Genomic DNA, 27,227 nt, shown 5'->3' with positions numbered 1-27,227 from the left:
TTCCACTTATGGTAAAAAAATCAAACAAAAAAGAAAGTCTCAAGGTAACCTTTTACAGTAACTACCTTGTGGATGCCATAATGAGTATTATCAAATCATTCCACGTGACCCAGCACATTTCCTGTTACTTTCTGCCCTGTACACACGGTAAGAGCAACTTGAGAAGAGCATCAAACAGCAAAGCTCCTTAGCTGGTCAGAGCCATCAGCACTGCGTCGAGATTCAGACGTTCAGAATCTGACCTAGGGCATCAATAAAGTAATCAGGCCGTGGACTTTCCATGGCGCATACGCATTATGTCATTAATCGAGCTGGGACTGTAACTCTGTTCTTCTAAGGTGACAAATTAACCATATGACTACCTCACAGATGACAAAACTAAAATATATTCAACTCTGTGGGGTAAATACACCCACAGGCAAATCTAATATACTGACATTTTTAATACTAATTGAAGCTGATTGATTTACGTATTCTACGTTTTCATCTCTCCAAAACGATGTATTTAATGTTTTATTTTTAAACACAATTAAAAAATAATATATAAATATATACATACTGCAAATGTAATCCAGATAACAAATTCATTTAAGCCCATTTATGCACATTAGTAACACACCATGTGGCAGAAAGACTAGGACTACAAGAAGACCCCTTGGCGATTTATTTTATATTAAATCCCTAATGGCCTCTCCTTATCTTTGCAAAAATATGCACGAAAGTCCAGACTATGCAGCCATTGAAATGAATGGTTATTTATTTGCTAAACGAGAACCCTATGTTTAATGTTCCTTAGACATAAGGTAGTTTGGAAAAGTTGCATTCCTACAGCTCCATACATCATTTATTTCACATACCCTAACTTCTCACAACAGGCAGCGGAAAAATATCTCCGAACAGCATTGCAAGTTGCTGAGATTTTTTTGTTTCTGATTCCATTACTGGGAGATTAAATGTTAACATGTTTACTTGCTTCTCTAGCAACAAAAACAAATTCATGTACCATCTTGGTGCCTGACACATACATAAATATAAAATGGAAGCAAGTTTGCAAAGATAAAAATCTGATGTCAAACAATGGGTGAATATCAAAAGTTCAATTTTGTAAATAAAGCTTAATTAAATACAATAAAGAAAGCTTCATGTACTTTAAATTTGTTGATATATATGTATATATGTAATTGGAAAGTTCTAATAGTGTATTCTTGCTTTTTCAAAGAAGAAAGCTTTTGTTGTTGTTGTTCCTTTATATAAGGTGCTTAAAACATGCCACAAAACTTGGGCCAGGACCAATTAGCTTTTAATATTCACACTGCCACTGACACTTCCCTGTCCAGTGTGGCTCAGTTTCAGCCCACCTTGTTTCAGGTTCGCAAAAGCAGAATGCTGTAGGCACCGGGTGTCCTTAGGAGACAGAAACACAGGCAACAACACAGTGTTCGCTCCCTCCCTCTGCTTGCTCCCCCTAACCTCCAACGGGCTCTCCTGTAGTTCACGTCAAGAAGGTTTTTAAGAAGAAAGGATATTCCCAAAGAAACAAACACAGGGCAGGGAGGAATCTATGGAATGGGGAAAGGGACCACCGTCCTTTTTTAAGAGGAAATAGTAACTCATTTCTCTGTAGATATATATACAGATATAGGTATATACAGAACAGGCAGGCAGGACTCAAAAAATGCAATTGTGGGATCATATGCTGGAGCTAATTCTTGCCTTGATCCTATGTACAAACCCAGGCAAACTCCAGGATTTTTCTGGATACCTTTGGGTAACAAAGCTTCTCAGGCATTTTCATTCACAAGTTGTAGTCTCAATTAGGTGTCAAAATTGTATTCTGTTATAGAATTAAGATTCTATCCTCCCCTAGCAAGGCCCATTGGCAGTGGAGACAGAAGTGTGATCTTCTCTTCGTTCTTTGCCCAGCTGCCCTTCTGCTCCTCATTCATCTTGCTGATTCTAGTTCTTGACCCCTGTGGGGTCTGAGCATAGGGAACTAAGATGAAGTCATGGTAAAGCTGTGCCTTTACTGCTACTTTCTGAAGTACCCAAATTCTATTAGAGCCCTCTGCTCTCCAAAGGTGGGCTACTTTCATGGGTTCTGCGTGGATCTGCTGGACCTTCCGTCTGTTATCTTCCTTGTGCTCCTGGACAGTTGAAATCCATTCCAATTCCTCACTTCCCCAGCCCCAAGGAAGCTGGCTCTGCCTCCAGCTTCTCTCAGCTGAGACCTGCTTTGTTTTCATTGCAAGTCAGTCCCCTTGGCAGGATCTATGAAAAACACACACTGGCTCTGCCTTGCACATGGCCAGATCCGGTTTAGCATAAATGTTCCTTCCTGCATCCACTACTCTCGACAATTTTCTTGGGGTGAAGGCTACTCCATGCAGCCACGTGCTCTGTGCTCCCACTGTCTACACAGTCAGTCAACACATTTCTTTAGAGTTTCTAGGCAGGAGAGAAACAAGTACACTGTGTCCCCAAACCAGAAGGGGCACAGAAGTCCCTCTGAGTGGGACTTTCAGACCCATTGCTCAGCTCAGTGTGAGGGATGGATGCTCCCTTGCTCTTAATCACACAGATTAAGAGCACATTTCTCAAAAAGTCTCTTCTTTTCTATTGCCAATTTTTATCCTTTTACTCTAAATGGTGAGAACCTTAAAAGCAGTATAACCAGAACTCATCTGCTTCTTTGGAAAATTCTGTACTGTGCTCTCACATATCGCTTTGGGAGGGTGCTTCTGTGGAACCTCTCATTTAACATCCCTCTGCAGGTTGTCTCCCTCCTGTCCCTGCAGAGCCACTCTCCACTGCCTGCTCTCTGCTCTCTGCCACAGCGCAATGGCTTCATCACCAGCATTGACAGCCTCTTCTAGCCTCTGGTTACCTTTGGTTTCAGCCAGTGGGGAAGCCCTACCAGGTGCTGGGAAGGAAGGAGAGTAAGGACAGATGATTTATTTCCCCATTTTTTGGGGGGGGTCACCTTGAACTTGGCCACTCCTTGGCCCAAAGCTCCTCTCTGGGTGGCCTTCTATCTTCAACTTTCTCCGTCCAAGTTCTAGAAACGTCTCCCTTCCTTTCCTTTCAGGTTTAGGGTGGTAACTCCTGGGATAGCCCTCTCCGCCTTGCAGTACTATTGTCCACTAGGACTTCACCTGATAAAATGGCTCACCTTATTAGACCTTCCTCAAATTATTCTCATTGAATGGCCTGTCTTTTCCTGGCAGTGCTGATACTATCTTATAAAAAAATACATTACCTTGTCTCATAGACAAACAATAGGATGGTGATTACCAGAGGGAAAAGGGGTAGAAAGAGGTAGGAGAGAATAAGACGGGGATAAATGATGATGGAAAGACACTTGACTTGAGGTGGTGAACACAGAGTACAAAATTCAAATGACGATAGAATTATACACCTGCAACCTATATAATTGTTATTAATGTCACTACAATAAATTGAATAAAGAATAAAATTAAAATTAAAAAGAGGAACTATAAAAATTAAAAAGCAAATATATACTACCTTGAGATGTACAAATATTATATTTTTCAAATTATGTTATATCATACACAAATATGAACTTTCCCACTTTCCTCTTCCTTAAGAGTTGTGAATGAACATTTCTTTTTTAATTAATATTTTTGTATAAATTTTACACATTGCACTTTACAAGTGCATGTCTACTGTGTAAAACCATATATTCAGTTCATTGTCATTTCTGTACAGAAGTGTAAGAACATTACTTTTTGCCACTAAGTTGCTTAGTCCCAGAGGAAAAGAAATGTGTAATGAAAGCAGATGGTTTAAATCATATGGCAGCTCTGTGAGAAAGAACAAACTAATGAGGTTACCTCCACCATCTCCCAAAACAAGAAAGGATCACATTGATTTAAGATAGAATTTTGCCATTTAGTCACCAAATTAATAGCTACCTTGAAAGAGAAGGTGCAGTAGTCACCTTGACTGTTTCATCGAAAGAACTATTTTATTTATTTAGTTTGTTCCAGCCATTGTCAACCAGCCACTACAAAGGGGCCTCTTGTGACCATTTAAGCAGCAGTATTTATTAAATTTCTCCTTCAGATGCTGTTGGTATTGTGTTCTGATTCTGTAGGAAGACTAGTTGTTAGCCATAAGTTTCATCTTGTGAGATAAAGAGTTCCCTATGAAGTACATTCAGACTCATCAAGGAGTTCAACTAACTTCTTAGCACCTTTTCCAGAATCAGGACCAAATGATGTGTCTGTAGGTTCTGCAAACTGTGGCACATCTGTCCTGTGCTCACACCAAAGCCGTGGCTGCCCACCCTTTTCAGAACTACAGAATGAACATTTCCAACCCACTCACCCAGCTATCCTTTTACATTCTCTAATGTCCTATTAATGTGAATTCTTTCAAGTTCAAAGTAAATCTTTATAAACATTTAAAAAATAGTTCACAAAATCCTTCTGTGTTTCTAGGGACCTATAAGCCTGCAAGGAAAATATTAAAACCCTGGAGGCCTGGTCCTATCCCAGGAAGCAAGATTATCAGTTGGATCAGTCAAAAAGAACAACTTGACTTCATTACTGTCCACTCCCAGTGCTCAGTGGATATGTGACGCTTCTAATGGGTTGAAGAATATTTAATAGGATGGTCTTTATGTGAATAAAATCCAAGATGATTAAAACCATAAAAACATTACAAATATATAAGAAACTACGTAACAAAGAGACAGTCTTGTTTAGAGGTGCTGCTGGATTTTAAATAGCCACAAATTGTGCTGGCTGGTGTGGCTCAGTGGATTGAGTGCCAGCCTGTGAACCAAAGGTCTTTTGGCTTGATTCCCAGTCAGGAAACATGCCTGGGGTGCAGACCAGGTCCTCAGTGGGTGTGCATGAGAGGCAACCATGCACTGATGCTTCTCTCCCTCTCTTTCTCCTTCCCCTTCCCTCTCTCTAAAAATAAATAAATAAAATCTTTTAAAAAATAGTCTCAAAATATTCTCACTTCCATCTGGAGGTGGTCTCTTTCCTCACTCTTTGTCTGGGTGGCACTACAACTTGTTTGCCTAATGGAATGTGGTATGATCTTGTGAGGCTTGAGAGCCCTCAAAGTTCTTGCTTCCTCCAATTTGGAAGGCTTCTGCCCTCAAGGGAAGAAGGCTGGGATGAAAGACTACATGGAGAAAGAGGGCCAGCCAGCAGCCATCCATTCCAACTCATCCATGTGAGTGAGGCCACTCCAGATCAACCGGACCCAGCAGAGCCATCAGCTGACTGCAGATTAGTGACTCAGGCAAGACCAGCAGAATCTTAAAAAATACTAAGTTGTTCATTTGAAGTTGTTCATTAAGTTTTGGTGTGGTTATACAGCAATAGCTAACTAAAACACAGGCTTTCTCCTCCAGAGATGAGAAACTCACACCAGAACTCCCAAACTATGTCCACAGCTAGCTTATTCAGTAAGGCAGTTCCAGAAAAATACAGGCTGGGTAATCATCAACGGTAACAATTAGCTTATTCTTCTGGACCCAACATAGGAGGTCTGTCCAGAAAGTATCCAGCCACATAAATATAAAAAACCAGAGACATTAATTGAAGAAGATACAAGGATTGTACGTAGGACAATGACACCTCAGTTCCCCTCAGTGCCTCAAAGTAGGCATTGTGGGACCTCACACAGTTCTCCCAATTGCCATTAGCCGCCCCATTGTATTTTCCTGAATCTCATTGATGGTCCAAAATCTCTTCCCTTTCAAAGGTGATTTTAGCTTAGGGAAGAGCCAGAAGTCACTGGGCACTAAATCTGGGCTATAGAGGGGCTTAGCCACCTGGGTGATTTGATCTTTTGCCAAAAACTCTGCAAGAGACAGGATGCCTGAGTGGGTGTGTTGTTCTGATGAAGCTGCCAATCAGCAGTTGCCGATAGCTGTGGTCTTCTAAATCATCTGAATGGTTTCCTCAGAGAAATGTTCAAGCTTAACACAAAATTTGATGCAGATTTGGTACTCTACTTGCTGAGTCATTTTAATGTGACAGCCACACAGAACACACGCTTACTCAACTGTGTCTACTGGCCCCCATGATTAGTACAGCAAAGTCATCATTGTTCACACATATGCATTCCAGTCCACTCTCCTTGGCTGCCAGGTTACATTGATGTCAAGCAAACGGTTCTTACTATATTAGCAATGGTTGCACTTTTTTCAGACAGACCTTGCAGAACAATGGGGAAAAAATAAGGATGTGGAAACCAGATACTCCTGGCTTTTGACCACAGAATGCCTTCTCTGCGGTCTGAGGTAGTTTATTGTCCCTCTCTGAGGCTCTGAGTTTATTATATGACATATAATAACTACCTATGTCATAAGGAAAGTGTCAGGATTTTGGAAGATAACTAACATAAAGTACCTGCCATAGTACTGGGAGCACAGTGGGTATTTAATGAATGCCGGTTCCCTTCTCAGTATCTGTGTAAAACATAACCTAAATTTGGGACCTGAATTGAATAGCTCTAAACCAGTGGCGCTCCAAGAGTGGTCTCTGAAAGAGCAGCAACATTATCTCAGGGAACTTAACAGACATAAATTCTCAGGCCCTACTCCACAGCTACCAAGTCAACAAACCCTAGTTTCTAGAGTGGGCTTTTTAAAAAAATATATTTTATTGATTATGCCATTACAGTTGTCCCATTTCTCCCCTTCATTCTCCTCTACCCTGCACACCCCTCCCCTTACATTCCCCCCTTTAGTTCATGTCCATGTGTCATAAGTTATTCAGTTTCTACATTTCCCACACTACTCTTGCCCTCCTCCTGTCTATTTTCTCCCCACCATCTATGCTCCTTATTCTCTGTACTTTTCCCCACTCTTCTCCTCCCACTCCCCTGTTGCTAACCCTCCACGTGATCCCCATTTCTGTGGTTTTTTAAAGCCCATTAGAATTACCATCATTCCTAAGCTTACAGAGGGATCAATCCATCGTACTGCAGTATAGAACCCATATGTTGGTACATTGTAGCTACTCCATAAATATTTGATGAGCAGTGACTATATGAGTGGGTAGATTAAACATAGATCCACTGAGTGCGTGCATTCAAGTTCTCCTCTTCAGTCTGGGTGCACCAAGAACACATCGGCCAATCTGATGGGCTGTAAGCTGAGCTGGTGATGTTAATGATTGTAGTAGGTTGGGAGCCCCACTGTTTGGGCAGGTAGGTAGAAGGTAACTATTTGGTTTGTTATGAAAAGAAAGCACCTTAAAAGACCAGAATACTGGAGAGTCTCCCACAGGTGTGCTTGGCATGGGCACCTGTGAAAAAACTGAAAACTGGGTTTCATACGGTATCATGGAAAAAGAAAGCACTACTCTAAATGTTAGAAGACAAAACAGAGCCACAAACACTTAATGCCATGATCTACCTTTTTTGGAAGAGTCTTTTACAGTTTGTTTGTAAGATAGAAATAATAATAGACCCATTTCAATGGGTAGTAGTCATGGAGGGTCACTAAGAAAATAAAATAAAATGTATGGTACATAGTAAACACTCAATGAACATTGGCTACGATCATATTTACTCTTTGAATTATGCAGGGTACTGACTCTAGCACCATGCTGCAAGTACAATGAGCATTAAAGTATTCTGTTGAAGGAATAAAAAAACCCCACAATTCCCAAATTCCAGTCTAGCATCTTCACCCTTTTCCTTTTTCCACCACTAGGCGACACCACCGACCTGCAACAACCGCTGCTCTCCACCAGACTCAGCAGTGGACCTTAGTTGGCAATCACTGTTGATTAAGGAACAACAAAAAAGATGTCTGCTCTAGAAAGTCTTCTTACTTCTCTGAATTGCCACGGGCTATTTGGTATAAATTCATGATTTCCTTTCAGTGGGTACTAAAAAGGAGTCCTTGTTACTTAGGGAACCAGTTTGGCGTTTACCGACAGCAACAGGGAAGGGACGTGAACACAATCACACTGCACTTTTTTTCTTTTGTAGAGGTTTCTTCTATCACAAGTAAAGGGGACAACTTTCCTTTCGTTTCCCAGCCTGCTTTTCTCTGACAAGTTGATACAATGTAGTCATTAACTATTAAAATATTGCACGTAATTCACAGGAGCGTTACAGACAAACTAATTTAAACCAAGGTCAGGTCTCCAAATTAGCATGTTTACTTTGAAAGCAGGAGAGAGAGAGAGAATAAGTGAGAGAAAAGGTAAGCAACAGCTGCTATTAAAAGAAACACCAGGCAGCTAGAAATGGTCTGAGCACATTCCTAAAAATGTAATTAGCCAAATCCTTCCAGAAATTAAGCCATCAAAATGACATTACTGTACACTTAAAAAAGTGTTTACAGAGTGGAAGAGCAGCCATCTTCGCATATCACTGTGTCCTGAGGGTTTCCCTTCTCACAGAGAAAGACGCAGAAGAGAATTAGATGGTGAACTATGAAGAAGGTTCAAATTGCCACAGATATATTTTGTGAAATGCTATTTTTTAATTCCTTTAGCAGTGCTGAAGTTGAGAAAAAATTAACTTAATAGGCTGGTTTCTGGGGTTTTTTGTCATCTTAAGGGAATGATAAAAATGAGATGAGCCTACGTAGTAGCTTCCCAAATGCCAACATTTATTAAAGGGCTCTAACAGGAGAGGTAGTGAATTACACCGATATCATGGAGCTCATCATCTCCCAGAAAGGTGGGCATTGAAACTTGATTTCCTTCTCAAGGGCATGGTCAAGTTCCTCCTCCTACTAAATTTCAATAAAACAGAATTGCCTTCTTACTACTTTTGAAAGTCTACAAATGCAAGATTTTAATTTTTATAAGTGCAAGGATACGTGGATTTATTCAAAATGCGTTTTGACAATATGCTCATTTCCCCAAACGTGGTTTTGGACTTGAAGGAGAGGTCCCGATATAAGGTGACACAGGTGCCAGAAATATGCCATCTAAGGGGAGAGCCTTAGCCATTTTGATGACACACGGAGAGACTTTTTATTGGCTTTTTAACAGCAAATACATATTTAAAGTTCCTAGAAGGAAGTGTGGCATTGCCCAAGCAGAGGTGGCAGTGAAAAAATGGAGCAGGGTTGCCGACAGGGAGCAGATGGACAGGTGGAAAGGGGAGAAGCTGTTCTAACCTGCCAAGGAAAGGAAAGACAGGGGGCATTAAGTGACAATGGCCACTCCATGATGTGGCCCAGAGATGTTATCAGAGCCCGTTAGTACAGCCCATGACGGTTACAGCTCAGGAGGGAAGGGATCATTCAGGACACATTCCTGGAGAGAGCAAGCTGTGTGTGTGTGTCCTGCTGAATAGCAAAGAGCAGAGAGTGGGGGAGACAGGGCTTCCAGGACAAGATCCTGTGTCCCCACCCTGTGAGGTGGCTGATGAGTGGAGGAAGGGGTGATAGTGATGCTTTGTGTCCAAATAACGAAGACTGTAAAGGCTAGTTATTCGATATTGTTCAGTTCTGTATAAAGGACCTGTTGTCTCTAGCTGCAGGGTGGCCGTACCTACTTTTAATCTAAGCCAAGATAATATTAACTGCCAGAAGTATACCATTGACCAAACTGCTTGAAACCAGATAAGTACATGATAAATCATAAACTAAGGTTCTGCTTTTCCTTGACTTATAGAAGAGAGTCTGGGAATTAATGACATAGCCTTGGATACCAGAAGCAATACCTTTCTTTGGCCAAAAATCTCCAGGGATGACCACTGTCAGCCCCTCCCTCCCTGCACGCACCTGCTCCTCCTCACACCAGGAGCTGAGGTCAAAAACCCAGCAGCGTGCTGGAGGTGACTCACACAGTTTGGTGAGAGACAACCAAAATTCTCAGGAAATTTGCAAACCTCTCCTTCACAAATGAAACACAGCTATTCTAAAAACTAAATCACAAATTTCACATTAATTATATTAAAAACAAAAATCATCAATTTTTAAAACTCATCATTCCCTAATTATTTTACAACATTTATTATTATCTGTGCTCTTGAGGATATTTACCTCTATTGTGTTTCTCCGGTAGAAATCGTATATATTGGAATGCTTCTGCACATCTTTTCTCAATCTGAAGAGACTTTTTTTTGACAAGTAAAATTGCAGTATATTTAAAGTATACAACATGATGATGACCTTTTTGCCCTTTGTGTGTGTGAGAGAGAGAATGCTTAAGATCTATTTTTTTAGCAAATTTCAATTATACGATACAATGTTATCAGCAATTCCAACCCTGCTTTGAGATATCACACTGGCTGGTACCTTGAAACTGGCCATGGTTACAGTATTTATGCTATAGTGGCAAACACTACCCATGAAAGCTCACTTTATCACTTCACTGGTTGTTTAGAGCAGATGTTCGCAAACAGCCGCCCATAGGCGAACTTCACCCCACTGCCTGTTTCCATAGAGCTGTGAGCTAAACACTTCGAAGGGCTGTTACTTAAATTCCTACATAAAATACTCAGTTTTGCCTCTTGGACCACAGAATCTAAAATATTTAGACAGACCACAGAGTCTGTCTATCTCTTTATCAAGAAAATTTGCCTTGTCTAGACTTACCACAGTAATAGGGGAAAAGTTAATTATGCAGCCCAGATTTGAAGTGGATTGCGTTTCTAGCCATCACACTATGAATTGCACCAACACCTGACCCCAAAACTCCTGAGGACATGTTCTTCCAGCATTTCATGTTGTTGACAAATAGGTGAAGTTTTGGGAAAAAAGTCTTTGTTTCACTTTCTGGTATGGAAAACAAAAATATCAACTATACGATTATTAAAACTAGACTCATTCATCCATGCAACACAAAAGTTGCCCCCAAATTGTTTCATTCTGTGAGAGTCAGTTGATATGTGATTGTACAATAAAGACGATGTCATTTGTAAATTGTGAGCTATACATCCTTTGCATCAGAAACGTGTCTATGTATGTATACATACACATTTTCCCCAGAGAGCCCATCCTTAAGCATCTCTTAGCACACCACCGATCCTTCTCATCATTGCTCTGGGCTGATTTTGAAGACTTGTGTGAATAACAGACTATGATGGAAGTGACATTCTGAGACATTTGAAGTGAGGTCACAAGAAGTGCGACTTCCACCTGAGTCTCTTACAAAGTTAGCTGTGTGCCTCTCTCTCAGGACTGAAGTGTTATGCTCTGTGCAACCCAGCCAGGGGGCAATCCCAACTGAACTCACAGTTGGCCACCACTTCCTGCAACTGTGTAAGGAACTTGGAGCAAGAACTGCCCAGCTGAACCCAATAAACCTACAGGATGACAAGAGTTAATATCTTGGCTTAAGCCTCTAGGTCACAGGTGGCAAACACAAGGCCTGTGGGCTGAATCCAGCCCTCCACCTTGTTTTATCTGGCCCGGCACCTTGTTTCTACCCAGCAGCAGCTCGAGCTCCTGCTTAAGTGTTAAGGAGTCGTTACATTTATACGGCCCTACAATTACATTCAGCCCGTTGAATTCAGCCTGAGGTTCTGAAATTACATTCGGAACCTCAAGGCAGATGTAGCTCCTGGTGAAAATGAGCTAGACACCCCTACTGCAGGTTCTGTGCATAGCTTGCTACACACCAGTACATAACTGGAACGTTTTATTTTGAGAAGTAGAAGACAGTGAGGAGGAAGCAAACTGGACCCAACACATCAGGTTCCCCAAAATCTCAGGTCAGGATATTGTAGCTGTTTTATTTCTTGCCTTTGGTACAAAAGCAGACACACAAGCATGGTGGGGGTGTGGAATGTAATGAATAATGCACATCCATGTTTGCATGTAAATCTGAATTGCATAAAGTCATTCTCTACCAGAGATACAGCAAGTAACATACCATAAAACAGAACACTGACTCTACCCTGTTCATTTACTACCAATCAACCACATTTGAGCTTCCTAGAATGACAGGCAGCTCCTCCCACAGCTCCTTTCTGCACGAAGCTGATCAGCCATTTTTGAGGCTGCATCACTTAAAGTCCCCACAGCCTCCAGATGAGGCCATGTCGTCATCACATCTGATCTCCTTCTCTCATTTCCTCTGCACAGTTGCCCAGAAAAGTCAGTAGGAATTCCTGAGCCCCGAGGAGAATTTATGCCTGGGGCAGGCTGTGCATTTTCTAAACTTCCCCTTTTCCCCTCCTCCATGGAAATGCATTTCTATCAGTGTTTCAGAGGAGAAGGAGAGAGGACCAGGTCATCACCCTATGCCCAAGAATATACAGTGCATAATGATCTCTAAACTCTGGACCAACATTTGTCTCATGCCTGCTGCAAAATGAGAGCTAGAGAAGCTGTACTGAGGTGTAGGGTCTGGCAGAAGACAAGCCTGCTTGAGTGTGGTTGATAGGGTAATCCTATGGGTGTAATGATTTATAGTTTGAATTCGAACATCTCACCTAAAAGGTCATATGGTGTGCTTGAGTGTGATATTGTTATGTTACAGAACTACATACCTATGATTTTGTAATAAAAGATTTTGAAATTAAAAGGGGTATTATTTGTGCTGGGCCCTGTATTTTTAACCATTTAGGGAAATAAATGGCTGTTTATAGAGAAGTATGGCTAGCAGAAAAGTTAGATGTGACCGTGTACCTGAGTCAATGAAATATGAACAGAATTGACGGATACCATGTCCATACTGGATACATAAAAACTTCCCACCATTGGTCCTCCAAGCTCTTCTTCTTCTTGGCAGACTGGATAGAGATGTTCCTAAGCAAGCCTGGGAGCCCTGGGTCAAAGATGGTCTCTGCATCATCCCTGGCCAACCAACCAGGAATACGAAATTATATTGCTACATGAGAAAATATGAATAACTTCTCTGTTGAGTCTCTGAGATTTGAGATTTATCTGTTGCAGCAGCTAGAGCTATCTTAACTAATGCAGGGGGAATCGTAGTACCTCTTCCTTATGGGGCTGCTGGACTAAATGAGATAATGCTTACAAGTCCTTACTCTACTGTCTGGTACACAGTTAACCCTCATCATCAAATGTTAACTTCTTAGCAAGGAAAGTTGGCAGACCTGGACCAAAAAAGGAAATGGAAGCACTTATGATCAAGAACCTGAAAGACGGGTTGCATGTATTTCCATTGGTTGGCCAGTTGGCTAAAAAAATCACCTTCAGTGTAAAGATTTGGTATTTTGAAGAATATGCTAATCAACAATAATGTATGCTCCCCCAAAATATTACTGCATAGTAATATTTTGTCCTATGACAAAATAGTGTAGGTAAATGCTCTAGAGGTACTTTAATCCTGAACTCTAAAAACTCTAAGCTCAAACAACAAGAAATCAAATTTGGTAGTTAAAATTAGTAAAGCAGATTTCAGACTAGTTTGCTCACTCTTAAATCACAGGTTATAATGGTCTCATAATGCTTCGCTGTGGCCTGAGTAAATGTTCCCTGCTGCTGGGGAGGAATGGAACAGTGACCTCAGGACATCATTCTGGTTGTGCTCTGAAGGCGGAGGGAAAATGTTGGTATTTTTCCCTCTTCAGTGTTCCAGGGTGCAGCGTGGCTGGTCATCTCCACAGGGCAGAAGGAGTTAGCAGTCTGAGTCACTTCACCAGAATGCACCTCATGTGCCCTGTTCCAGGTTTCAAATAGCAGAGTGTCTGGTCATGAGGAGCTCCGAGGAGGTCCGCTGAGAGCACAGCCCAGCCCCAGGGAGAAAGCAGGCAGGAACCATTTGCTCAGACTGTAGCTCCAAACAAAAGGACAGAACATTTCCAGACTTGAAAATCCCCACTGTTCCACATTTAAAGGAACTGGCTGGAAGTAAAAACCCATGGAAGTAAAAACACATGGAGGCAACAGATAAAATATGTTTAGCAGGCAACCGGTTCAGAGAGTCTGATGACAAGTTTTATGCTTTTAGTTTGTCTGGAAAATGATTACTTCCATCAATAGTATATTATGGATTGAATTGCATCCTCCCAATTTTGTGCATTATAGATATTGAAGTCCTAGCTTCCAGCACCTCAGAATATGACCTCGTTTGGAAACAGGGTCCATGTGGATATAACAGTTAAGATGAGGTCATTAGGGATGGGCCCTAATCCAGTTATGACTGGTGTCCATATTAAAAGGGGAAATTTGGACACAGACATGCATGGGGAGGATGTGCAGATAAAAGCAGATGACGTATAAGATGATGCTCCTATGAGCTAAGGAGCATCAAAGATTTCCAGCAAAGAACCAGAATCTAGGGGAGAGGCAGATTCATTTTCAGAGCTCTCAGAGGAACCAATCCTGCCAACACCAGATCTTAAACTTCTAGCCTCCAGGACTGTGAGACAATAAATTTCTGTTGTTTAAGTCACCCAGTCTGTGGTGCTTTGTTGTGGCAGCCTGAGCAAACGGAGGCAGTATGTATGCAGGTTTAAAACCCTAACGGAATTGAGCAAAATAAATAGTAGTCAGGTCATTGCCTGGTTACTGTTCTTCCTGAGGAAAGATGCTAATGCTACAAGCCCTTCAGGAGAAGCCTAAAGGAGGTATACTAACGTTTGGTGTTTGCGAGGGGACCATTAACACGGTACTGCCATGAGCGCCTTCAGTGGTACCTTACTAGAATGGAAAGACTTTGCTCTTCCCCTGAAATCTTTACATACGGCTTTATGGGGAGGAAACAGGATGTAGAATCGCCCTTTTTCTGGCAAAAGAATAAAAGCAAAGTTTGTTCCTGTTAAGCACAGGGTGTAATACCCATAAATTTTCTTCTTTCTTTTTGTTCTAATTAGGCTTTATTATTCTTACTTTTCATACTTTTTAGTTTTTAATATGGATTTTGGGTTTTTTCCAGCAACTTTTACTTCTCTTTACTGGTTCCATCACTAAAATGAAGGGTTGAGATGAATCAGAACCACCTGTGTTTTTCTTCTAATAAATTGGTGAGCAATGAACAAGGCACAGAGGACCAGGCACAATGATAATCAGCAAAGTGGATTCCGATACATGGAGTGTGTGCCCACAGGGTATGGGCTATGCTCAGACTCAGAATGACCCAGAGGCCATGTGAAATGGGACCGTGGTGTCTTTTCCACGGTCTGAGCTTCCAAGTCCTCTTTCTAAGAAAAGCTACCTCTCTGGTCATGTTCTGTTAAGGCCATCTTTTATTCATTGGTCCTCAAAGTCACATTCATTCTGACCTCATGTATTGAGCAACACATTGCAACTCAGTATTACAATTATTTGCTTTCTATGGTAGATCTTTCAATAACATCTATAACCTTGGTTAGATCACAGCTATCATTTGTGATATATGCTACAGTAAAAAGGAAAGATACGGACGAGGTTTAGTAGCTTTCTCCCAGTAACTTAGAGGGCAGGAGCTAACCTGTCCGTCAGAGGCAGTGATTTCTATCTCCCAAACCAGTGATTCAATATGAAGAACGTGCTGCACATGTTGCAAGGGCACACATTCTTCTAATTTTCTCAATATTTCACCCAAGAAAATTTATTGGGTCACCAGGCAAACAAAGGCCATGACACACACAGTGTGGAATTGCAGCATTGCAAAGGACTGCCAACTACGTGAGGAACCTTCTTTCTCCCTTCCCTGATATGCCACAGGGCCTCCAGTTGACTGGAGCTTCCAGTGACAACAGCTAAGTAGCTGCAAAGCCGCCACGTCCATTGTTGTACAGCTGGATGAGCAGTACTATCTACAAACACGTGGGCCATGTTTTTTCATTGTTTGTCAGCCCATGTGGGCCATATTTTATTTATTGTGCCTTCAGCCATAGTTATCTCAGAAAGGACTAATTAGTAAGGAATGAAGTACACTGCCTTGGATGCCCAGCTGGGTGGCTTCACTTTTCTAGCTGTTTATTTCAATTCAAAAGGAAATAAAAAGCAAATATCAAAGGGACAAATTTTAGATACCAATACATTCTAAGTATTCATATTTACCAAGTACCTACTATGTGCATAGGAGTGGGCCAGGAGAGTAAAGGGAGATAGAAGTCAAAGATCATTACCACCAATTAACTTAAAATATTGTGTGTATGTAATTAAATATACGAGACAAGTTCAAAATTAAGGGAACATATAGTATGGTAGAAATCCTAAGTTGATCATTTAGACTAAATTCAGAGGGTGGTTATAAAAAATGGAGAACTTATAAGAGCCGTATCACGAAGTAGCTAGATCTTGACCACACTGTGGAGCACAGGTGAGATTTACGGGGTCATAGGAACTAAGGTGATTTCTTTGAGGACATGGCTAGAATTAAAGCTCAGTTAGACAGCTGTTCCAAAACACATGAAATAAGCTGGTGTGGATTCTGTCACTACATTTAAAAGCGAGGGCCACAGGGACGGGGGAGGAGTTCTGACACGTAAGCGAGTATGAGCAGGAACTGCAACAATGCACTGTATACCAGGTAATCTGCTGAGAAAATCAAACTCTGCCTGGATTTTTCCAGCTGACAGAGTGAATAAATAAGGTGCATTTTCTTTCCCAAAGAAGATATACAATGTTACTGAGCTCCTTTGCCATTTCTCAGTTATTTGTCATTTGTCATTTTTAATATCCCCACGATGCACAATGAAACATTCCCATTCAGCTGATTGGAGTTTAATCTGTGTACCCTTCTTTATGTGTACAAATGTCCTCTCTTTCTTCCCAGAAGATCACACAGCACTTCCAAAGACGTACTTAACCACCTGATTAATTACTGAGCCTCTATGTAAATTACTGTCAAGATTAAGATGATCATTTCATCATTTGTTCAGCTTGATAAACACAGTTTAACATATCTGGCAAAGCCATTTGTATAGCCCTGCAATGTAAATGAAGGTACAGTAAAGCTACAGTAAGTCTATAATAATAATAGCCTTCGTACTTTGTTAACTATAGACAGTTCCCTAAGCAATTACAACATGTTCTGTGTTAATTTAGAGTGAAATTCCAAACAAGGCATTTAGAACCTAATCAGATGCCATTAAATGAAGGGAGACAAGGGAGGAGGAAAGAGGAAGAAAACCCTAAGGCCTGGACCAGGAGAAATGATTCTCAGAGCTACTGGCCCTTGCAAGATCCACATTTGCCTTGGACTTTTAGACACAAAACAGATTTCTAATTGAAGGTGATTATCTAGTTACTACATCCCAAATTGCATGTACTTCTTGTATTGAGTTACATCAATATCTAATTATGCAAAGCATTTATCAATGTGAAAGTCCACAGAAATAGCCGGGTTTCTGCATAAAATGAGAATGTGTTCTGTAAACTATGAGACACTATGTAACCACCAAGGCTGATCATCTTTGATGACAACAGTCTGCCTCCGGGTACTCCTAAGGATCTAGGAGCTGAATTACAATGTCCATCAACTGGGAACAAATTTTACAAGGAAATCACAAAAACAGACCTCCTGGTCTGCTCTTGGGTTTTCTCAGGTGCAAGCACCCCTGTGCATGCTATTCCCTAGAAATGTCATGTTGACGTCGTCAGCAGCACCACGAGAAAAAAAGTGAAAGTATAGCAACATACAATTCTAAACACTGAAAGACGAGTTTCTGTACTGCTGTTTTTATCACCGTTAATGTGACTCAGTGCCTCCATCAAAGATGGACAGCTTGATCAAGGCAATATAACAGTGAAGAAATACACGGTTCTGTTCAGCACAAATGTGCCTCTGTAAAATATAATTCCCATTAGTAAAGTTAATTAAGATTAATATACAAGTCATTGAAAACCCCCAAATAGACAACAAATAATTTACACAAAGACGAGAGGGACATTCGCTCTGAGTCGTTCACTGGAAGGATTGGAAGGAGGCTCTTAGTAGCACTGGAGTGGTCACCACTGACTACCAAAACGACATGCACCCAATCAGCTTGCAGAGGCCACAGACAACTTATTTCCTTAGAAAGGTTCTACAAACAATTGAGGGTGGTACACAGAAAAAAAACACAGAAGTGAATCTAATCACATACCTAATCATTAGTATCAAACAGGTCACACACACACATACACGTGACTGTGTTTTGGGTATTGTTTCACAGAGATGAATCAAACAGCACTCATCTTGGAAGCCCAGCTTTGGCAGTTTCCACTGACTTTGCATAGCGGTTTTACCCAGAATAATAACCTGCATTTCTAATCAAACGTATCACAAAGAAGCATCCAAGGCAAAGGCTAACACTGATATGTGGTAGAGAGCACCACACTTTGGCTGCTCACCACGATTGTGTGAAATACATCATCACCGAGAAAGCACTCCCGCCCCTACCTCAAGCGCCATGTTCACGGTGCTGATGGCCACTTTTATCTCTCCATCTGACAGCTCCTTGAGATCCTTCAGCATTATCTGCTCAATACATAGACCTGTGGGTGAAAGGGAAAAACAGTATGTTATACTCGGGGAACTTTTCCTTTTAGTAATATCAAGGAATGATTATTTAAAGAGTTTACCCTGTTAATTTCAATATTTTCCCCACTAATATTGCTTTTACCCATAATAAATACATACATAGGAAGGCAAAAATCACATTAGTGACAGTGTGTGTATTAGTTAGGATCCCAACAGGTAAAATTCACCCTTCATAATCCGAAAAAAGATTCTTTAATGGCAGGACACTTCAATGTGGGCAGGGCTGAGAGAGGGAATTAAAGATGGTGAGCATCTGTCAGAAGCTAGCAAGGCACAAGGAAACAGACACGTGGACCTGCCACGAGAGGCTGCCAGAGACTTAGCACCAAATGAGGAAGGGAGAGGGGAAGGAACACGATAGCCTCCTCCTTCTTCCCTCAACCCCCATGCCCCACCTGTTGCTGACTTTTCCCACTGATGAACCCCAACCAGAAGACAATAATCTGCAGGGAGCCCAGAAGATTACATACTCAGGAGTCAGCCTCTGGAGGCCCAGGGCAGACGAGGGGGCAGGTGGGCAATTGAAAACAGTCATACCCACAGAACCTAGCCAAATGGTACCTAACAAGGCCAAAATTTGCTTTCAGGCTGCCTTTAGGTGAGCCCCTAGGTTTTCTAGCATAATTTTACTAAAAAATGCACTTTATATATAGGGGACTTCTGCCAAGATGGAGGCAATAGGTGGAGACACCGTGCCTTCTCACACAACCAAGTTTAGAGACAACTGCATATTAGCAGCAGAAAACACAGCCAGAACACAGAAAATTGAAATTTTCGGAAGTCTGTTAACAACAAATTCTTCAACCTGACCGGTAAGGGGAAAAACCAGCAGCTGGTGGAGCGGGGTAGCACAGGAAAACTCGGTCAGACGGACTCAGGCGTGCAAAATCCAGGCGCAGGATTGGACCTAGTGAGAGACCCAGCGACCTCGGGGAAACAATGAAGGAGCAGGGCTGCGGGTTGACTGCAGCGCATTCGCGCGCGGATAGACAAGCGAGGGAGTGGGCGACCCAGTGGGTCCCACTGCGAGCAGCAGCAGAGAGGGCCACCATTTCCCCGCTCTGACCACGCCCCCACAGACAGTGTCACAACCCAGCGACCTGGGAGTCCAAGGCTCCCCTCCTCAGACTTAACGGTCTCGAACAGACCAAAAATGGCTCAAGAACATCTCAAAGCCCCAGAACCTATAAATCTAAGCAATGAAGAAATAGCAAAACTCTCAGATGCACAGTTTAAAACACTGGTCATCAGGATCCTCACAGAACTGGTTGATTATAGCCACAAATTAGACAGATATATGAAGGCGAAACTAATTGAAATTAATGGAATTGCACAGGAAACCAATAGCGATGGAAAGGAAACTGGGACTCAAATCAATGGAGTGGACCAGAAGAAAGCAAATAATGGCCAAACAGAAAAGAGTCAAGAAGCAAGAATTCAAAAAAAATTAGGAGAGTCTTAGGAACCTCCAGGACATCTTTAAACGCTCCAACATCCGAATTATAGGGGTACCAGAAGGGGGAAAGGAACAGCCACAAGTGGAAAACTTATTTGAACAAATAATAAAGGAGAATTTCCCCAATCTGGCAAAGGAAATAGACTTCCAGGAAATCCAGGAAGCTCAGAGAGTACCAAAGAAGTTGGACCCAAGAAGAAATACACCAAGGCACATCATAATTACATTAGCCAAGATTAAAATGAAGGAGAGAATCCTAGAAGCAGCAAGAGCTAAGGGGACAGTCACCTACAAAGGAGTTCCCACCAGACTGTCAGCGGATTTCTCAAAAGACACCTTACAGGCAAGAAGGGGCTGGAAAGAGGTATTCCAAGTCATGAAATCTAAAGACCTACAATCAGGATTGCTCTATCCAGCAAAACTTTCATTTAGAATGGAAGGACAGATAGAGTGTTTCTCAGATAAGATCAAATACAAGGAGTTCATCATCACCAAGCCATTATTATATGAAATGTTAAAGGGACTTATCTAAGAAAAAGAAGATAAAAAAGATGAACAGTGAAAGGACAGCAAACTCACAGTTATTAAGAACCACACCTAAAACAAAAGCAAACTAAGAGGACAGCTAGATCAGGAGTGGAAACATAGAAATGAAGATCTCAAGGAGGGTTAGCAACAGGGGAGTGGGAGGAGGAGAAGGGGGGAGAAGGTACAGAAAATAAGTAGCATAGACAGTAGATAGAAAATAGATGGGGGGGCAAGAATAGTATGGGAAATATAGAATCTAAAGAACTTGAGACACATGGTCATAAACTAAAGGGGGGGGTAATGGTGGGGACGGGGGGGTAGGGTGGGGGGGAATAGAACAACTGTACTGGCATAATCAATAAAAAAAAATTTAAAAAATAAAAAAAAATGCACTTTATAAATGTGACCCATAAAACTGTCATAATTAAGTTGTTTATCCTTATCATAGGCTCTGATACAGGAACTACTGAATTACTTAAATGATGGGAGGAATAATCCAGACAGCGAAATTACCCAGAACTGCCTAGTTTTAGTCAGCTGACCAATGTGCTTCAATAAAGTCAATGGTCAAAAAACATGAGATGGTCTGGCTTTGCATTTAATAACCTCACTCTAGGTTATCATGTTGGGTCAGACCTACCCTCTTGAGAAGAAGACCCATAATAAAGCCCAGCATGGCACATATACCCTTCCCGGATGCATGTTAAGACATTCAAGTTGACCACTTGTCCTCCTCCCCATTGAGAGCACAGTCAATCACAGCAGTCTGGGGAGGCAGAAAGGTACTAAATATTTTTCTTTGACTTGAAGATTGAAGGCTGTAATCATGTTACAGTATAAAATAACTTATAATACACTGTGACATTAAAAGTTTGGCCTGGTTCTAAAGATGAGTGACAAAGTGCACACCATCATGCAGCTGTGCATGCCCACACACCCACACCTGTGCGTCCGTAGCAGGTGTGGCAGATGCCCAGTGCCCCGCGCACACTTGCCATGTGGTGAGTTCCAGCATGATGGTTAGCCACCAGCACCTGCTTCTCCTCTCCTGGGGGCTTTCTCTGGCCACCAGAGGCTACTGGGGGGAATTGGCCCCTGGGACTGAGGAACCATCATTGTTCTAGCAGTATACTAATAAATGTTAAACAACCAGCAACAAAAACGGATTTGTAGTATTTGTCAGGTTCTCTGGTATCAATACATCTACAGTGAATAATCCCTTGTTGCCAACCTAAGATCAACCAACTCACAAAATTGCTGAAAGATTAACAATCAGCTCCTGGAGCACAGATGAACAAGTTCCAATATACCAGTGTGCCCCTTGTGTGGGATAACACTGGGGTACAATTTTCCTCCCTTCCCCAGAGTTCCCTAGTTGGATGAAGACCTGATGGCCCAGGGAGCCAGGTTGATAAAGCACTCCATCCCCTTTCAGTGTCTTCTGGGGTCAGCTCTCAAAGAGACTGCTTTGCCTCAGGCTCTGCCCCTGGGAGATTCCAGTGGAAGGGGGGAAGAAGTGCACCTTATCTTCCCTAACAGAGATAGGTTGTCTGGGTTTAAATCCTGGCCTGGCCACCTGCCAGCTGTGTGTGTGTGTGAGGATGGAGGCAAAGACACTGCCCTGTGCTTCAGTGTTCTCACCTGGAAACCGGGGGAAATAACAGCACCGGACAGAGTTGTCGTGTGGACTCAGTGAGGTGGTCCATACAGAGTTATACCATCAGAATCTTGTGTGTGCTAGGCCCTCCAAGGGCTGGAGCTATTTGTTAGTATTATTATAAAACAAATGATCCAGGAAATTCACAGTGTTGATAAAGCCTAGACTTGGAGAATAATTTTATCTACTTGACTGTCTTTTTTTAAATTTTTTTTCTAAAATTAATTGAGTTACAAAATTCCATTGTGCTTGACATTGCTCCTGACACATTCTCAAAGTAGAACCCTCTCGGTACAGAGATTTCATGTCATGATGCAACTGGGTATGCACTAGACGTGTGAATTAACCACGTGTCCAGACGCGGAGGCCTCCAAGGAGAGGAGGCTGCAGTACAGGCTGCCTGCTTCCAGGTGAGCCAACATCACATGCCTGGGAATCTTCCACAAGGGTGAACAACAGGAAGCAAAGTGAAGGCAAAATTCAATTCACCCCCTGAGGCCTGGCAACATTCCACACCACAAACCAGCCTGACTCAGGAGCTGCAGCAGAGCCGGGGGACCATCACTCACCCTGAGCACTGAATTGGCTCTTCTTCAGTACGTTGATAATGTCCTCTCTGGGAGGTAAGCTTGGAAATCTTTCTTCCAGGATAGAAAGAATTTCTTCCTGCTTCCCTGAGATCTTCTCAGATTCCATGGTCATGTACTTGAAAAGGATGCTACCTAAAAGGCATGAATAAAAAGAGCCTTAAAATTTCCTGCCAAGCTAGCATGGGGACCAGGGCAAGCAGTGTTTTCTGGCCCCTCGATCCATGCTTCCTCCTCCAGTTTCTTGCCTGGATCACGGGTCTCCACAACGTAGCCTTCAAGAGGTAGTTTTTAGAAAACCCTTCAATACCACCTGCCCTGCCTCGTTATTCTCCACAACTCATTAATTTCTACAATTTAACTGACCATAGCATACTCTACAACACGGACTTTATGCACAGAGGAACAAAATGTATAGTTTCCCTCCACCCCACGCAAACACACAAAAATGATAAACGTTGGTTTTAAATGATTTCAGAATGGAAGTTAATGGTAAACTTCCATTTAGAATGGTAAACTTCCATTTAGAATGGAAGGGCATATAAAGTGCTTCTCAGATAAGGTCAAGTTAAAGGAGTTCATCATCACCAAGCCCTTATTATGTGAAATGTTAAAGAAACTTATCTAAGAAAAAGAAGATAAAAAACTTGAACAGTAAAATGATAGCAAACTCAATAATTAAAAACCATGCCTAAAACAAAAATAAAAACAAACTAAGCAAACAACTAGAACAGGAACAGAACACAGAAATGAAGATCACATGGAGGGTTATCAGCAGGAGAGTGGGAGGGGGAGATAGGGGGGAAAGGCACAGAGAATAAGTATCATAGATGGTAAGTAGAAAATAAACAGAAGGATGGTAAGAATAGTATGGGAAATGTAGAAGCCAAGAACTTATAAAAATGAACTAAAAGGGGGCAATGTGGGTGGGAGGGGTGAAGGGGGTTAAATGGGACAACTGTAATAGCACAATGAATAAAATGTATTTTAAAAAAGACAAAAATTATCAAACTGAATTTTAGAAACTATAATATACTATTTACAAAGCACATACATTAAATATAATAATATTTAAAGGTTGAAAGTAAAAAGATATAAAGATATAAGATGGAGACTTCCGCCAAGATGGCGGCATAGGTGGAGACGCCGTGCTTCCTCACACAACCAAGTTTAGAGACAACAAAATATTAGCAACAGAAAACACAGCCAGAACACAGAAAATTGAACTTTTCGGAAGTCTGATAACAAAAAATTCTTCAGCCTGACCGGTAAGAGGGGCGAAAGCAGCAGCTGGCAGAGCGGGGTAGCACAGGAAAACTCGGTCAGGCGGACTCAGGCACACGAAATCCAGGCGCAGGATTGGACCTGGTGGGCCACTAACTCAGCAAGCAATCGCAGGGAAACAGCGAGGGAGCAGGGCTGCGGGTTGACTGTGGTCGTGCATTCACACACGGATAGACAAGCGAGGGAGTGGGCAATTGGACGAGAGCCAGCAGCCCCAGTGGCAAGGGGCAATGGAGGGCACCGCCATTTCCCCGCTCTGACCCCGCCTCCAGATACAGCGTCATAATCCAGTGACCTAAGTGGCCCTGCCCCCGTGAACAACCAAAGGTTCTGCTCGTTACCCAGCTGCGAGAAACCGCAGAGGGGGCCGCCATTTCCCGCTCTGACCCCACCTTCACGTACAGCGTCACAACCCAGTGACCTGAAAGTCCAAGGTTCCCCTCCTCAGACTTAATGGGAGCAAACAGACCAAAAATGGCTCAAGAACATCTCAAAGCCCCAGAGCCTATAAATCTAAGCAGTGAAGAAATAGCAAAACTCTCAGATGCACAGTTTAAAACACTGGTCATCAGGATCCTCACAGAACTGGTTGATTATAGCCACAAATTAGACAGACATATGAAGGCGAAACTAATTGAAATGAATGGAATTGCACAGAAACCAATAGCGATGAAAAGGAAACTGGGACTCAAATCAATGGAGTGGACCAGAAGAAAGCAAATAATGGCCAAACAGAAGAGAGTCAAGAAGCAAGAATTCAAAAAAAATTAGGAGAGTCTTAGGAACCTCCAGGACATCTTTAAACGCTCCAACATCCGAATTATAGGGGTACCAGAAGGGGGAAAGGAACAGCCACAAGTGGAAAACTTATTTGAACAAATAATAAAGGAGAATTTTCCCAATCTGGCAAAGGAAACAGACTTCCAGGAAATCCAGGAAGCTCAGAGAGTACCAAAGAAGTTGGACCCAGGAAGAAACATACCAAGGCACATCATAATTACATTAGCCAAGATTCAAATGAAGGAGAGAATACTAGAAGCAGCAAGAGATAAGGGGACAGTCACTTACAAAGGAGTCCCCATCAGACTGTCAGCGGATTTCTCAAAAGAGACCTTCCAGGCAAGAAGGGGCTGGAAAGAGGTATTCCAAGTCATGAAATCCAAAGACCTACAACCAAGATTGCTCTATCCAGCAAAACTTTCATTTAGAATGGAAGGACAGATAAAGTGCTTCTCAGATAAGATCAAATTCAAGGAGTTCATCACCACCTTATTATATGAAATGTTATTCCCTTATTATATGAAATGTTCCCTTATTATATGAAATGTTAAAGGGACTTATCTAAGAAAAAGAAGTTAAAAAAACATAAACAGTGAAAGGACAACAAACTCACAGTTATTAAGAACCACACCTAAAACAAAAGCAAACTAAGAGGACAGCTAGATCAGGAGTGGAAACATAGAAATGAAGATCTCAAGGAGGGTTAGCAACAGGGGAGTGGGAGGAGGAGAAGAGGGGAGAAGATATAGAAAATAAGTAGCATAGACAGTAGATAGAAAATAGAAGGGGGGCAAGAATAGCATGGGAAATATAGAATCTAAAGGACTTGAGACACATGGTCATAAATTAAAGGGGGGTAATGGTGGGGACAGGGGATAGGGTGGAGGGGAATGAAGGGGGGAATAGAACAACTGTAACAGCATAATCAATAAAAATATATTAAAAAAGATATAAGATGGATATAAAACACTAGTATCAGACAAAGTAAGCTATAAGAGAAGAATTACCTGAGATTAAGACAAATATTTCTTTCTTATTAAAGGGTCAGCCCTCAGGGAGCTATATTAATCCTAAATCTATTTTGCTAACAACATAGCTTCTAAACATACAAAGTGAAAATGGACAAAACTGCATGAAGAAAGATAAATGCATAGTCACAGTGGGAAATTTTAACACCTCTCTGTCACCAGCTCTAAGAACCAGTAGGAAAAAGTCTGTAAAGATGTACAATAATCGAGTGACATGAGGAACAAACTTGACTTAATTCACATATATTGAGCATTGTTATCAATAATGGCAGACTACACTGTCTTTTCTAGTGCAAATGAAACATTTACTCACACTGACCATTGGTTGAAGCATAAATCAAATCTTAAAAAATTTCAGGGCACTGCAATCAGTTATACTCTGTGACCAACCATAAAAAGTCTGATAATCATCATAAAACAAAAACTAGAAAATTCCCAAATATTTTAAAATTAAACAATGCAATTCCAAATAAGCCATGGTAAAAGAAGAAGAAATCACAATGTACTAGAATATATTTTAATTGAATGAGAAAGTATGACACTTGAATTTGTAGAATACAGCTACAGCTGCGCTCTGAGGAATTTTTCTATCTTTAAAAGCATAAGATGGTAAAAAGAAAACCCAGAAAATTTAACTAAAAATGTAGAAGAAAGGATACAATAAAGAGCAAAACTTAAAGGCATAGGAAACAAACACATACGAAGAAAGTTAATAAAACCAAAAGTCGACTCCTTGAAAAGACTATTACAATTTTGAAAACTGTCAAGAAAAAAAAGGAGACTGAGAGAAGGCATAATGCGCCAATATTAGGGGTGAGAATATTAAAAGCAGTGCACACTACAGGTTCTTCTGGCATTAAAAGATAAGTAAAACTTTATTCTGAGTCCTACAGAATAATTCAATGAGAAGAGACCGACACTGGTTTATGAAGTGTGACTCGACTATTGGAAGGGATATGACATACTGACACAAATGAGAAAAAATATTAAGCGTTAGAAAGACAGTCACTATACTCAAAGAGTTGTTTCTGGTTTGTAAAAAAGGCTTTGGCCCAACTTCAGCCACGGGGCTCATCTATAGATGCTTTTCCTTCATCACATTAGAGACACATTCAGCTACATACTTAGCTGAATGTATAAGTATCAGAATATACAGTAGCCAAAGGCACCTCTTTGCAAAATCAAACCTATTTTTGTAGTAAGTTGATTTAACCTCCAGGAAATTCAGCAGAACTCAAAATCTACTTAAATCCATACATGGACTGTACCCAATGGTGCCCCAGCTATTCGCAGGCCAGGGGGAATTAACAAGCAACAAAGAAAGCAAGGATTATAAAATAGTGACAAACATTTCATTCCATTAGAAAAAATCAACTGCATTATTCTTTGTGGAAGAGAATAGAGAAATGAAGGACCACTTGCCAAAAGCAATTGCAATACATTAATATTAAACATGATCTAATGAAGTCAGAGGTTGTTTGGGGAAAACATTCACCACAGTAAAGGCATATTCTGCAGGATAAATTC

The 27,227-nt window shown here is 41.4% G+C and overlaps 1 protein-coding gene across 1 annotated transcript in view; it reads right to left on the bottom strand.

Annotated features, from left to right (window-relative positions):
• Window positions 1-27,227, bottom strand: part of PRUNE2 (prune homolog 2 with BCH domain) — a 244,680-nt gene that overhangs the window by 147,791 nt on the left and 69,662 nt on the right. Inside the window, exons 5-6 of the mRNA XM_053656368.1 lie at window positions 22,591-22,743; window positions 18,240-18,334 (exon numbers count right to left, since the gene is read on the bottom strand). Coding sequence (XP_053512343.1) covers window positions 18,240-18,334; window positions 22,591-22,743 — 248 coding nt within the window. The remainder of the gene's footprint in view (window positions 1-18,239; window positions 18,335-22,590; window positions 22,744-27,227) is intronic.

This window comes from Artibeus jamaicensis, unplaced genomic scaffold (assembly GCF_021234435.1).
Source record: "Artibeus jamaicensis isolate MK-2021 breed Jamaican fruit bat unplaced genomic scaffold, CSHL_Jam_final scaffold_1964, whole genome shotgun sequence".
Taxonomy (NCBI): domain Eukaryota; kingdom Metazoa; phylum Chordata; class Mammalia; order Chiroptera; family Phyllostomidae; genus Artibeus; species Artibeus jamaicensis.
Note: the sequence above shows the minus strand (reverse complement) of the source record. Positions and strands in the feature narration are given on the sequence as shown.